The sequence below is a fragment of the Asterias amurensis genome, chromosome 5 (genome assembly GCF_032118995.1).
Source record: "Asterias amurensis chromosome 5, ASM3211899v1".
In the NCBI taxonomy this organism is placed as follows: domain Eukaryota; kingdom Metazoa; phylum Echinodermata; class Asteroidea; order Forcipulatida; family Asteriidae; genus Asterias; species Asterias amurensis.
This window is the reverse complement of record NC_092652.1, coordinates 3,077,399-3,090,989: the sequence shown is the minus strand read 5'-3', so window position 1 is coordinate 3,090,989 and position 13,591 is coordinate 3,077,399. Positions and strand designations below refer to the sequence as shown.

Below are 13,591 nucleotides of genomic sequence, written 5' to 3'. Positions count from 1 at the left end.
TCATGTTCTGTATTCAAACAATAACTCCACCGGAGTTTAAGCTCTAAAGTAAAAGTACATTTTTGAATGCCTATCTTATTTTAAGAAAGTCCTTTTTCAAGAGTGGCAATTTGTTATGGGGTTATAAGCAACCTTAAGCCGGCTCACTCACTCTCTACTTTGCATTTTTTTATAAAACGGAAGTGAAAATGATCTGTATCTGTGACATTGTATCTTTCAAGCCATTGACAATTTACATAATTGAACAGGTGTATGCGTTTCTTAAGTGTGGATTTATCTGGGCCCGTTTTATCTGTCTGATTATATCTCTTATTTGGTGCATCAACGCTTAATCCACCCAAATCAATGAAGTGTTAGAAAATGGCTCCACTTTTTAGAAACAAGAGAGACGAAAAATTTGCACTGACCTGTCGACGAAGTGCAAGTTAAGGTGTTTGTGTGTTTGGTATTGAAACAGCATTAGCACGTCAACTGTCAGATATTCGATTTAACGATCCGATCTCGGTATACTAAACGAAAACTCCACGTATATGTCAACCAATGATTGATCTGTGTACAGAAACACCTTGGCATAAAGCTTTTTGCAATATTCCGCAAATTGTGAACAAAGTGCTTCGACGAACAAGTTGCATGGCTTGCGTGTTTATCGCTACTTCAGTTTTCACAGTTTGTACTTTAGACACTGCAAATTCAAAAATAGCGATGGTCATATTTTGTATCCCAACCCAAATGGATCAGTGACTTTTCTATTATACCTTAGGCAAAACACGCACTTCAACTCTGTTCAGTTGAGTGTCAATTTTTTCAAATAAAACAATGTGGCAAGAAATCTACGGTAAAGTCGAGGAAATCGTAGCTATGTAGAGGGAATACAAAGAAATGTCTTGCTCAAATTTGCACATAACTTACTTGACACCTCCGCATGATACAACACTGCTAATTATTTCTACAAATAGCATTTTCAGTAACTCTTTTTTTAAAGGCAATGGAAAATTTTGGTCCTTTATTCAAAATATACTTAGTCATAATAAAAAAAACTACGTGGTAACGAGCAAAGAAGAGGTGTTGATTATATAAAACGCTGTAAGAAGTGTCTCCCTCTGGAATTACGTAAATAAAAATAAATAAAAGAAATTCTCACTTAAATATTTTGATCTGAAAAAGATTTCAGTCCTGAAGCCTTTGATTCAGCATCTGAAATCACACAAGTGTGCGTTTATTCTTTCATTATTTTCTTGCAACTCCAATGACCAATAAAGCCAATTTTTTCACAGATTTGTTATTTTTTGTATTTGTATGGATACACGAAATGAGAATACTGGTCTTTGACAATTACCTAACGTGTACGGTGCCTTTAACAGTTCACGTACAAATTATCTTCATGTAAACTGCGACCATTGTATTCTACCGTACGCCGTTATTAGACAAAGGTTTTAAATTACGCTCTTCCACTGATTATAATAAAAGCATCTGAAACCTATTCTGCGCTATATTCGTCACAATAGGTCCGACAACTCTAAAAAATTAAAAGGGTTTTGATAAAATAGCTTCAAAGAATTTTGACGCGCAATAAAACGTGTCAAGACCATTATCGTGATCGGGAAGTCCAATTATAGAAAAATAAGCCGCTTTAAATTACAATGTTAATTAAGTCTCTGTTTCTTTAGTGTTTTCCTCCTCACATTCCAATGGATGCTACTCTTTAAATTCCTTTGTCATGATTTGTATTCGTACTTCCTTTAGATTTCCTTTCTTTCATGTTTTCCATTTGTATTTCCTTTCCTTTTTTAAATATTTTCCCAATTGTATTTCTGTTTTCTATGTCATCATTTCCAATTATATTTCCATTTCATTTGTTATGTTTTCAATATGTATTTCAGTCCAACCCTTGCAGCTGAATAGTTTTAAATAATTGTCAACACGCTTGAAAATGCTACAAATAATTAGGAAGATTTTTGTTTAATCCGTATAAATACAAAGAAATAGCTCATTTCACATCACTTATTATCGAATGCAGAAACGTATGACTAGAATCATGTATTCATTCCTAGTATTTTCGTATAGTAATTCATTCTGCTTAGAAAGACGTTTTTGTGCTTAATGACCTTTGTGCTTTAAAGGCAGTGGACACTATTGGTAATTACTCAAAATAATTATTAGCATAAAACCTTTCTTGGGGGCGAGTAATGGGGAGAGGTTGATGGTATAAAACATTGTGAGAAACGGCTCCCTCTGAAGTGCCATAGTTTTCGAAAAAGAAATAATCTTCCACGAATTTGATTTCGAGACCTCAGATTTAGAACTTGAGGTCTCGAAATCAACCATCTAAACGCACAAAACTTCGTGTGACTAGGGTGTTTTTTCTTTCATTATTATCTCGCAAGTTCGATGACCGATTGAGCTCAAATTTTCACAGGTTAGTTATTTTATGCATATGTTGAGATACATCAACTGTAAGGGCTAGTCTTTGACAATTACCGATAGTGTCCACTGCCTTTAATTGCCGCTTCTTCTAATAATCCCAAGTAATTCTGAGTTCTCGATCTATTTTGTTGTTGTTGTAAGTTTAAAAATAATACTTTTTTCAGGCAACCTTTATATCGGCAAAGAGTACAAAACAAATCTTCATATGCGACAAGTATAGCATGTTGCTTTCCAAAGCACAGTACGTCTTGGGAATTATCGAAATGACAAACACCTGATGACGTAAACCAAAAAGTGCAATGAAATCACAATTCTTTAAAAGAATTAGTTCATTATAACTGATTTATTTCCTTCCACGCACTGTTTCTTTCTATTTAAGGGATACTTTTTTGCTACTGTTAAAAGAAGATTAACATCGCGGAATAAAATAATTCCCAGAATTACATTATTTCTCCTTTACGATATTTATACGTCTCGTCACAGTTGTTTGTTGTTGATCCGTTAATACATTTGTCACTTAATGATGATTTGATTTTTGTTTTATTCTTCTGCTTCTTTTGATCAATCTCCACAGGTAACTGGAGATACATATAAACATGTTTTCCATTAAAATTGTGTTTATTTATAGATAATTTGATTTAGTCTTCTTCTTCTTTTTGATCATAGATATTATATTTATACAAAATAAATAGGGTAGATGGCCTTAGCTTTCGATCCAAACCGGACCTTCTTCGGAGGCAAGTCAACGCTATATATATATACATTTTTGTATCCGTTAATGCATTTTTCACTTTATCATAACTTGACTTTTGTTTTTTCTTTTTTCCATTTCAATCTTACAGTTACTTGCCATGACAAGAATGAACAGCGAAGCCGAGAATGAGTGAGACGGAGACCGTCTGGCGACCGCCTCGTCTAAGTCTGGCGACTGACTCGTCTAAGTCTTATAAGAACAGGGTCTTACCCTAACAACGGGGATCAAACAAAAAACAACAAAGTTGATTTTTTTTCGAATACAAAATTTTAAATAAATTAAATGACCTATGCATTGCGCGACGACTCTAAAAGGACTGATAAATATAAATACTGACGCGTTATTCAATGCAAATGACCTTTGACCTTTTGTTCATCTAGCAACCTCTGTTATTCAAAATTTGCATTTTGATAATTAGTTTGGGTTGCATCTTTGGAACAAAGAAACCGGAAAATAAACTCATACTAATTGAAATGATAAGTTCTAACCAATATCCAAACATGTAAAAAAAAAAATCTTTAGAATTATTGAATAAATTGTGGGTTTGTAAGCTAGGTAGGAAGGTGTACCATTGGTGGTTTTCGGGTAGTTTGTTATTTTAAATAATCCATTAGAAATTTAAACTATAAGGGTATCCTTTACTTAATTTTTCTTTTCAAAATTGTTAAAAAGTTTTGTCTAAATCTTCAGTAATTCTCAATCCCCAAACACACCGCGGAAACTATCAAAATGAAATGAAATAAACCGTTAAAACAACACACCCCCAGACAAAAACTTCTTTGAAACTTAACTGTTTGAACTCATTAAACCTTTGCCGTGAGTCTGGTACCCCATCGTCATATGCTTATATGGATCTGCATTTATATGGGACCAGTTTTAACCGGATACCACCAATGTTACACTTTCCCCTTGAAAGGCAAATTGTCAATTATGAGTATTTATTTAAATTTTAACTAATTATTGTCATTAAAAGTGTCACTGTAGAAGATGAACTAATTGATCTATTTGACAAACAAATGTATTAATGCTAGGCCTTTATGCCCTTTCGGTTTTTGTCTTTTTTTCCCCCAAAGTCCTTGAAAGTTTGAGAAGACTGCGGTATATAGCGCTATTTTTCTATTAACCGTATTGGTTCGTGTGATTTTGCCTCGAATATTCGTTTCCCAGTTAATTCCGATCGCAACTTTAGTTTTGACGACATGCATTTCAGAAGTAAGTCATATAGGTGAGGCTTGTCCATGTATTGTACTACGCAAGACTAGATTATTTGAACAAGTATTACTTGGGTGTGAGACAGTCACTAATTAAAGGAAACAAAATTTGCCTGTTAAAAAACAAGTCTTTGTCTTGGTGTAAATTTCGGATGCGTTTGGGCAAGATTCAGTTTTAAAAATTCACATTTTAGTGGCGTCAGTGAAGACACGTTGATGTACCAGCTAGTCTTCACATGTTGGTAATAGAAACAATCCATTCCCGAAGTTCGTTTTGTAGACTAAAAAGCCACCAATGTCGAGAAAACCCCAAATCATTTCGTTCAAACCTTAGATAGCAATAAATAGTTTAATTTTGACACAAGAGCTGGCCAAAGCCGCCATTTTGCAGTCGACAACCAGAACAAAAGCCCATTCTAATCAGAACAAATTAATTATTAAATATACTTGTCTGCTTTCAGCTTGTACATTTCTTTAAAGCGATTAATGATAACTTAATGCAGAGTATTAAATATTGGAGAGTTTTAAAATTGTAGATGCTCCTCTTAGCTTAACTCAAGAAAGGTTACGCAGTAGCACTCTAGTGTCAAAGGTCATGCTGTATCCACACTGACACGCCCCCCCCCCCCCCAACACAACCACAAACCCTGCCCTTCTCCCATAACTGAACGGGCATACTCGATATCGGGTACAACAATTATGAAAACCATGTTTTGAAGAAGCGCTGAAGTCTTAATGCAGATTTTACTATCAATATTTATGTATGTTGATGGACGGATGCCTGTTAAGATAAAAACAAAATTCACTCACCACAGCGAAATAAATAATGAAACAAATTTTGATGGGAGGGATTTGCCTTCCGAACAATCTCCAGAGTGTGTCAAGAGGGTGCTACTGCCTAAACTGGGAATAGTAACCGATTACCGTAAGCCATCTACCGTGTTGCTGACGAGACAAATTGTATAAAGATAAAGAAGAACATATTTTGTGTCTTGATTTTTAAGTCATGTTATTAAATCTAGTGAGTAAATTAGTCCAAGTACCGTCTGGCACCCTGACTCAACGCTGTACTACCGATAGTGTTATCGTAATGTGCATTTTTGAAAAACATCTTCAATGACCCCTGTTTAATGTATAGTTTAAAGTTAATAACTTGTGTTCAAACATTAATGAGAGTTAGTCCCAGTGTCCATGCGCAAATTACGCAAACGTAAACGTTAACATGTTACGTTGTTTCGGATGAGGCAAATTCACAAGCTCATGTTTACGTTTAGCATAGAGAAAGCCAAGTGATCCTCTGTGCCCTATAATCTATAGTCCACTCTCACTCTGTCTCGGGGCTATTAAGTGTTACTTCCTACCGCTATACATCACCCACTGTTTGCCTATGTCTAGGTTGGACATCAAATACTACATGTAGTCACGGAATAAACATGGGCCTTCAGGTAATACGCAAACATGTTACCTGAGGAATTGATGATGTAGCGATACGGGACTTATCATTGACCGATCATAATGGCACTGTCTGGGGTAATTATAAGTATACATCCGATAATTTGGTTGATAATATTCCATGAGGTAGACCCCCCCTCCGATTTTTTTTTATATATTTTTTTTAACTTGATTGAAACTCACAAATGGGGTTCAGTGAACTTGAGCCCTTTTTCGAAACCACGGCTCCAGATTCGGCTCAGGCTAGCAAGCCCCCGCGGTTGTTTTGGCAACTGGCGCGTGCATTGCGTACGTGCTAAGGGCTTCAGACGAGAGGACGGAACCTGAAGCCAAATCCAAAGCCGAAGCCGTGGTTACGAAAAGGGCCTTGTACAATACGTTTGGTTAAGACAAAACGTTGTATAGATGGCATGTCTTTAGCCAAACGAAACTGGTGGCTGGTAGCTGGTGACGCTATTTCACAACATAACTGCTATTTATTAACATAGCCATTATTTTCTTAACTCGAGTCTGAATCTATAATTTAAGCTCGATTGTTACACAAATGATTTCATTTTCTTCTTAACTTCTTGATAAATTGTATTTGTTCTCAAAATGTTTGAAGATTTGCCCGATGTGTTGCTTAATCCTCAGCGTTAGGTCAGAGTGCCAGAAGGTACGAACAAAAGTAGAGAAACCACTCTTATCGGTGTGATTCAGAGAACAATGACTGTCAAACTTTCATTTCCAGATATTTTATGAAAATAAATATTGAAATATGTTTTAGCTGCATTATATCTACGGTGTGGTTGAATTCTCGGTGTGAATTATTCTGTGATTGTCAGGAGAAATGCTTTAAAAGCAGTGGACACTATTGATAATTACTCAAAATAATGTTAACCATAAAACCTTACTTAGTATAAAGGGGAGCTGTTGATAGTACAAAACATTGTGAGAAACGGCTCCCTCTGAAGCGACGTAGTTTTCTAGAAAGAAGTAACTTTCCACGAATTTGATTTCGAGGCTTTAAGATTTCGAATTTGAGGTCTCGAAATCAAGCATCTGAGAGCGCACAACGTCGTGCGACAAGGGTGTTGTTTCCTTTCATTATTATCTCGCAATTCGATGACTAATTGAGCTCAAATTTTCACAGGTTTGTTATTTTTTTTGCATATGGTGAGAAGACTGGTCTTTGACAATTACCAAAGGTGCCCTCCAGTGTCTTTAATTCACGTCGAATTGCGTCTAAGTTGGCCTCATGGGAATTAACTGTAATTTAATCATGTGTAAATCGCTTCTTCTTCTTATTTGTCGTCTTTGAGTAGGGCCTAGTGTTGTAGTGTTTTTATTTTTTGTGAAAAATCTGCTTTATAAAACAAAAGGTTCAGCCGTCGATTTCACAAAACTCTTCCTAACTTGGGATTAATTTATGGCTTAGGACGGGTCCCAACCCTGCACTGTAGCATACAGACCTTAAGATTAATCCTATGTTAGGACAGGAGTTACTCGTCCTAACTCAAGATAAGACGAGTCCTAACGCTTTGTGAACTCGACGGCTAGGGTTCGATTCCCATGCCAGTTGCCAGAGATTTCTTTCCTCAAGACTTGGAAAGCTTGCTCATTTAGAGTTTTAGATTTAAATTCGATTGAAACTGGTGAAAACTAACAATGTTTTGTCCCTATATAGTTTCAACTGATTAGAAAGGGTGAATTTCAGTCTTAAACTTCAAGAAAGTATCAAGAAAACTAGCTTAAAACTTCCTTTTAAAAATGTGATGTTGTTATAACGTTTGAAGATCTCGAAGTCTGTATCCGTCATATTTCAAGTTCCTATTATTTTAAAGAACCATACAAGCTATACCATGCGGGCAATGGCAGCATGTTACGAATCTTAAACTTAGTCAAAGAGTTATAAGATGTTTTCAGAAGATAAGACATCCATCAGTGTAAGTCCCCCTACATTACCAACATTCCTTAAAAGCATTTACCATTATCGCCTTGAGTTTCGACCACTACCAAAATGCTCGTCAGACAAAGTTTAAAATGTCTAGCGTCACATGATACCGCATGTCCACGTGTTCACGAGTTTGCGCGCCAATCGAAACCCTTCTCGCTTGCCGCCCGTCCCTCAAGGGCGGTACGCTGTTTGTTCTGACGTCAGCAAACCACCAGTCACTGAGGCCATTAAAAGCAATTTGCGGTGTGAAATCACGCGAGAATTCACGATAGAAAGGAGAAAGAAGACGCTAAAGATAATGGTATCTCCGCGATGTCTGATTTCAACCTGGCCTGTTCCTGGGTGTCTTTCTGGTTGGATGGGCTGTCGAGTAATGGTTTGTATGTACAGGTAAAGCGGGAAAAGGCTGCAGGTTGACAACTTGAAGTAATTTACAGTTTGAAATGTTTTAAAATCAACCTCTGCTGTCAGAGGAGGTATTGTTTTACGTGGAGTATAAAAACAAAAGTAAACCCCCTGTTGTCAGCTTGGAAAGTAAACAAATTTGGTTCCCCATGTTGTATTTTATTTGCTTATTAATTTGAAGTAGTTTGATGAAACTTGTAGCACTGGTATTTAAAAGTACATTGGCGTTTATATATTCCATTGCAAAAATACTTATTATGGTCAAAATTGATTAAGCTGTTTAAGGTACGCCTTTGGTAATTGTCAAAGACCAGTCTTTTCACTTGGTGTTTCTCAACATGCAAAAAAATAACATATCTGTGAAAATGTTTACCCAACTGGTCGTCGCAGTTGCGAGAGAATAATGGATGAAAAAAACCATTGTCGCACAAGTTGTGTGCTTTCAGATGCCTTCAGCTGAGGTCTCCAATTCAATTCAATTCATATATTTTAGTGAGAAATTACTTCTTTCTCAAAAACTACGTTACTTCAGAGAGCCATTTTACCATTAACATCTGTCCACTGCTAGTTACCAAGTTTTCATGCTAACGATAATTTTGAGTAATTACGAAAGTGTACGCAGTTGGCTTTAAGCAGGATATACTTCTTAGACAATTTCTTCTAGTACAAAATGAGATGGGCACCAGTTGTAACAATGTAAATTGAAGGTTGATTTGGCAAATTCATTATCTCTGCTGCGGAATAAATGAATACTAATAGAAACAAATACCAGCTATAGAACACAATTCAAACACCTGAATTTTTGTTTGATGAGTTTTGAAACGAATCATCAAATAATCAACGCATTTTGAATTGCAATATATCCATGTTATAAACGGTGTTTACATCCTCTAATAGCAGTTGTTTACAATATTACGCAGTAAGACGAACGCCTGGTTCACTCGGTCAGAGCTAGTGTGGAGACACCTGACTCTGAAGCTATTATTAGCTAGAGGGAAGGGGTGGCTACAGGTCAGAAAAAAGCTTAGGATACTAAAGCGAGCCACGCTAATCAAGGCAGCTCACCGGGCTTTACCCTGACGGAATGGTTTAGCAATGTGCCACCCCGCCACAGCCACATGGTCCGGTAACCCGATGAAAGATGCATGAAATAGGGCATGTGAAACGACAGTTGACATGTCTTTTATTGTTGGAACTCCTGTAGCTACGACCTTTTCCATTGGCTTAGTATTAGGTTCCTCAATCAGTTGTAGCTATTCGTATTCAGAGTATTCAGAGCGTCCGTCAGTCTTCAGAGGGGGACATTTTCTATTGAACTTGTTGAAAGCATGTTTTTCCTCCATTGTCAAACCTCCGGTTTCTTGATCAATATTCTTTGACACAATCTCATTTTGAATTGTACGAGAAACGGCTGGTATCCTTTTGAAAGAGAAAGCGTCACAGCTCCGGGTTAGTTTAACCGCGGGAGCTCCAATCTGGTGTTGTGACACACCCCTTAAAGCGAGGAAGGTTGGACTGAATTTCCTTTGATATTATTTAGTTAATAAAATATGACCTGAGCTGTTCAATCATCAACTAACTTATTAATCGAACACTTAATCCGGTATTCAATATGTTTAGTTTAAATATTTATTTGCTTTTCATGTGTTGAAGGTTCACAAATTATTTAATAAAATTAGACTTTATAATGTATTCGCGATTTGGGTCAAAGTTTACGTTTAAATTATTGTTTTTCTCTGTCATAATGATAACGCAAAGAACACAACCTTATTTTTAAATTATGTTAGTCAAAACAAAATCGGAGCAATATTTAGGGAACAAAAAGAATTTGCCTTGATATTTTTAATCCAGTTTAATCAATTTATGTTGACTTAGACATCGAAATAAACTTTTAAAAAAACTTCCACTCATCCAGTTAATTTCCACTCATCCAAATTGATCCTGATAATCGACAAATATTGCTATAAAAGCGAAATGCGTCAACAAAGAACTTCCAACAATTGCCAACATCACAAACAACACACAAACAAATCTTGCAAATAACAACCAATCTAAACGAATTACAAACTGTGATTATATTAAATTCAGCATCAGCGACTGAGCGGAAAGAGTTTTCAAACTAACGCTGGTTACGGAATAATACAAGGGCGTTGACGATAGGACACGACCGACGATCAACGAAGAAACACACCGAGTTGTAATAAAACACCGGGTTGCTCTGTGCAACTTCATCCCGGCACCCCTCGTCAGAACGACACGCTGAAGTACCGCAGCGAGTGCTTTTCTACTCGTACACACTCTATAACGGCGATTGCACCGTACGGACGTAGCAAAGTACACTTGGTGACGATACTGTCGTGGCTCAAGATTTACTCTTTTTTTCTTTCTTCTTATTTTTCCCCCTTTTTTCTCTCACACCCGTCAAGAGAAAGTACACTTCACCCTTTCGACTCAAAAAGGAATTTATTTAGAAAAACCTTTTTTCTTTTCTCTTTTGCGAAGTAAACAAAGAAAGATCTGGTAGGATCAAAGGTGAAGACAATCTCTTGACTTGGGCACACTTTAAAAATAAAAGGTCACAGATTTACAAATAACTTACAGGGTTTACAGAAGGTAATGGTGAAAGACTTCTCTTGAAATATTATTCCATGAAATGCTTTACTTTTTGAGAAAACATTAAAATAATTATTAGTTCTCGATAGGGAGAATTACGGATGTATTGTAAACACATGTCATGACACGGCGAAACGTGCGGAAACAAGGCTGGGTTTTCCCGTTATTTTCTCCCGACTCCGATGACCTAAATTTCCACAGGTTTGTTATTTTATATATAAGTTATTATACACGAACTGTGGGCATTTGGACATTACTGTTAACCGAAAGTGTCCAATGGCTTTACAAGCAGAGAATGTTTGTCTCAATGTCCTGCTTAGCAGAAATGAGCAAGAAACCAGTCACCATGGTATACATGAGACTGGTACACCTTATTCTGGTGAGCATATTCTTATTGTGCTCAGCTTAATTTAATTTGTGCTTTAGCAGCTCTTTGAAATTGTGACCTGGGTCTTAAAGATGGGGGTCAAAACTCAAAGGTCAAATTCAATTTTGTGCTTTTTGCCAATACTTGAAGTCCTAATAATATGATGAAAGCGAACAAGTATCTAAGAATAAACCACAAGGGAAACTGACTGGGTTAATTGTGTACGATTTAGTGTTGAACAAAGGAATCTGAGAATCTGAGAAGGGAATCTTAGAAGCCCCACCTCGCGCAGTAATCTTCTTATATTCAAATTTCAGGCATACAAGTTATACCTTTTTGCGTATACCGCAGTACTTAGAGGTTACATGTTTCTCAAATTGCACAATACTATCCAACTCTGAAGTTGGTATTGCCATTAATTTCCAGCCCAACCGTTTGAAGTAACTTTCAAAGGTACACTAACTCCCTTCAAATCCTCAAGATGCGATCGAAGCATCAAGACCTTACTTCCGCATCTCACTCCACGGAGGAAGAGCTGTTCACAGTGGATGCTTCCCAATCTAAGTCAATATCAAACAGTGTTTTGAGGCTAAGTGTTCCTCAAGGTCATATGATTGGTCTTTAATTAGTAAGTCTGTTACAATCAAGAACAGGAAAGGTTTAGAGCAACACTATCACCTTGTTTTAAAGGGTAAGGCGACAGCAATCGTTTCAGCTTTAAGGGTTTGTTGTTATTCTTATTCGGCTAAATCAAATTAGATATGTTTGTTAAAATGACATACGTTTGTTTGTTTTAAACATAGTCTTATGTTTCTCACAATAAGCATAATTTCCAACCTTTCGAGCAAAATGGATTGTGAAGAATGAACAATGGGTTATGAAGGACGCTCTTTACTAACCAAGCTTTTTTGTATGATTGTATATCCAACTATTTCCGTCCACAAAATTAATTCTTATTTTGATGTAAAAAATATTGGCCGAAATTTGAAAAAAATTGCAATTCTGGTACTATATCTTTTTCTATCGTTATCTTCTTGGAATTTCTAAGAACAACGAGTCCAAATTTTCACATATTTGTTATTTTTATGCAAAATGTTTCTCCATATTACGTTGGCCGACAATTTACAAATTAATTTACAAGTTATGATACTTATGGGTTGGTTTCATATAAAAACCGTACGTTTTAAAAGTTAAATTTTGTGCAACAAGGGTGTTGTTTTTTTCCTTGCAACTTTGATGACCAATGGAGTCAGCATTTTCACAATGTTTTCTATGCAAACATTTTCTCAGCATTACCTTGGCCAAAATTTTACAAATTAATTTGCAACTATATAATGATTCTATGGGTTAGTTTCTTATAAAGGCAGTGGACACTATTGGTAATTACTCAAAATAATTATTGGCATAAAATCTTTCTTGGTAATGAGTAATGGCGAGAGGTTGATGATATAAAACATTGTGAGAAACGGCTCCCTCTGAAGTGCCATAGTTTTCGAGAGAGAAGTAGTTTTCCACGAATTTGATTTCGAGACCTCAGGTTAATAGAACTTGAGGTCTCGAAATCGACCATCTAAACGCACACAACTTCGTGTGACAAGGGTTATTTTCTTTCATTATTATCTCGCAACTTCGATGATCGATTGAACTCAAATTTTCACAGGTTTGTTATTTTATGTATATGTTGAGATACACCAACTGTGAAGGCTAGTCTTTGACAATTACCAATAGTGTCCACTGCCTTTAAGGACCGTACAGTATTAGAGTAAATTTGTCTACAAATTGCTTCTTCCGCCTGCCATGTCAATGAAACCCTTATCTCTTTAATTGATCGCGGAGAACATTGCCAAACAATCTCACCAATTAATCCACAGTCTAATGCGCTCATGTTACAACGTCAAAACAGAGGGTGTAGGTCTGTAGATGGCAACAGCCCGGGTTAAAGTTCATCACGGACAGTGTCAAGGTGTCAGTTGCAATGGGGGCGCTGATTAATTCGAGAAAATTAAAGAGATTTGAGTAGTCAGTGCTGTATAACTACGTCATCCATTTGGGCTTAAGACGTTTAGACCCGATTACAACCTCAGCTATAACGCGAGGCTTCCTTAAACGTTGTGCCGTAAATGTGTAGTTCAAATTGCCACTCCAGAATCGAGCAGCGCAACTATTACTACTTTAGATTTATTCACGTCACCCCTACTGGTAGTCTTCAGAATGACAAACACAAAGCCGTGTTTAATGAAGCAAAATGTGTTAGAAATAATACTTCTGACAATGAAGGTTAACAAAGAAATTATTCTAATCATTACCTGCTATTTCCGCGTGATGTAGGCAGTTGCTCCCGGTTAGGCCATCCCGCATCGGGGGAGTTTATTACCCTCTTAACTCCAACGTTATATCCACGCTGATATTCTACTCCGTAAAATGTTGAT

The 13,591-nt window shown here is 36.6% G+C and overlaps 2 protein-coding genes across 3 annotated transcripts in view; one reads left to right on the top strand and one right to left on the bottom strand.

The window, feature by feature from the left end:
• Positions 1-6,606, top strand: part of LOC139937558 (uncharacterized) — a 77,838-nt gene extending 71,232 nt beyond the window's left edge. For both annotated transcript variants that reach the window (XM_071932760.1, XM_071932761.1), the window contains one exon: positions 3,267-6,606. In XM_071932760.1, the coding sequence (XP_071788861.1) occupies positions 3,267-3,311 (45 nt within the window). In that variant the 3' untranslated portion in view covers positions 3,312-6,606. The remainder of the gene's footprint in view (positions 1-3,266) is intronic.
• The window catches only part of LOC139937701 (peroxisomal trans-2-enoyl-CoA reductase-like), a 267,220-nt gene that overhangs the window by 202,596 nt on the left and 51,033 nt on the right, over positions 1-13,591 (bottom strand). The window lies entirely within an intron of this gene.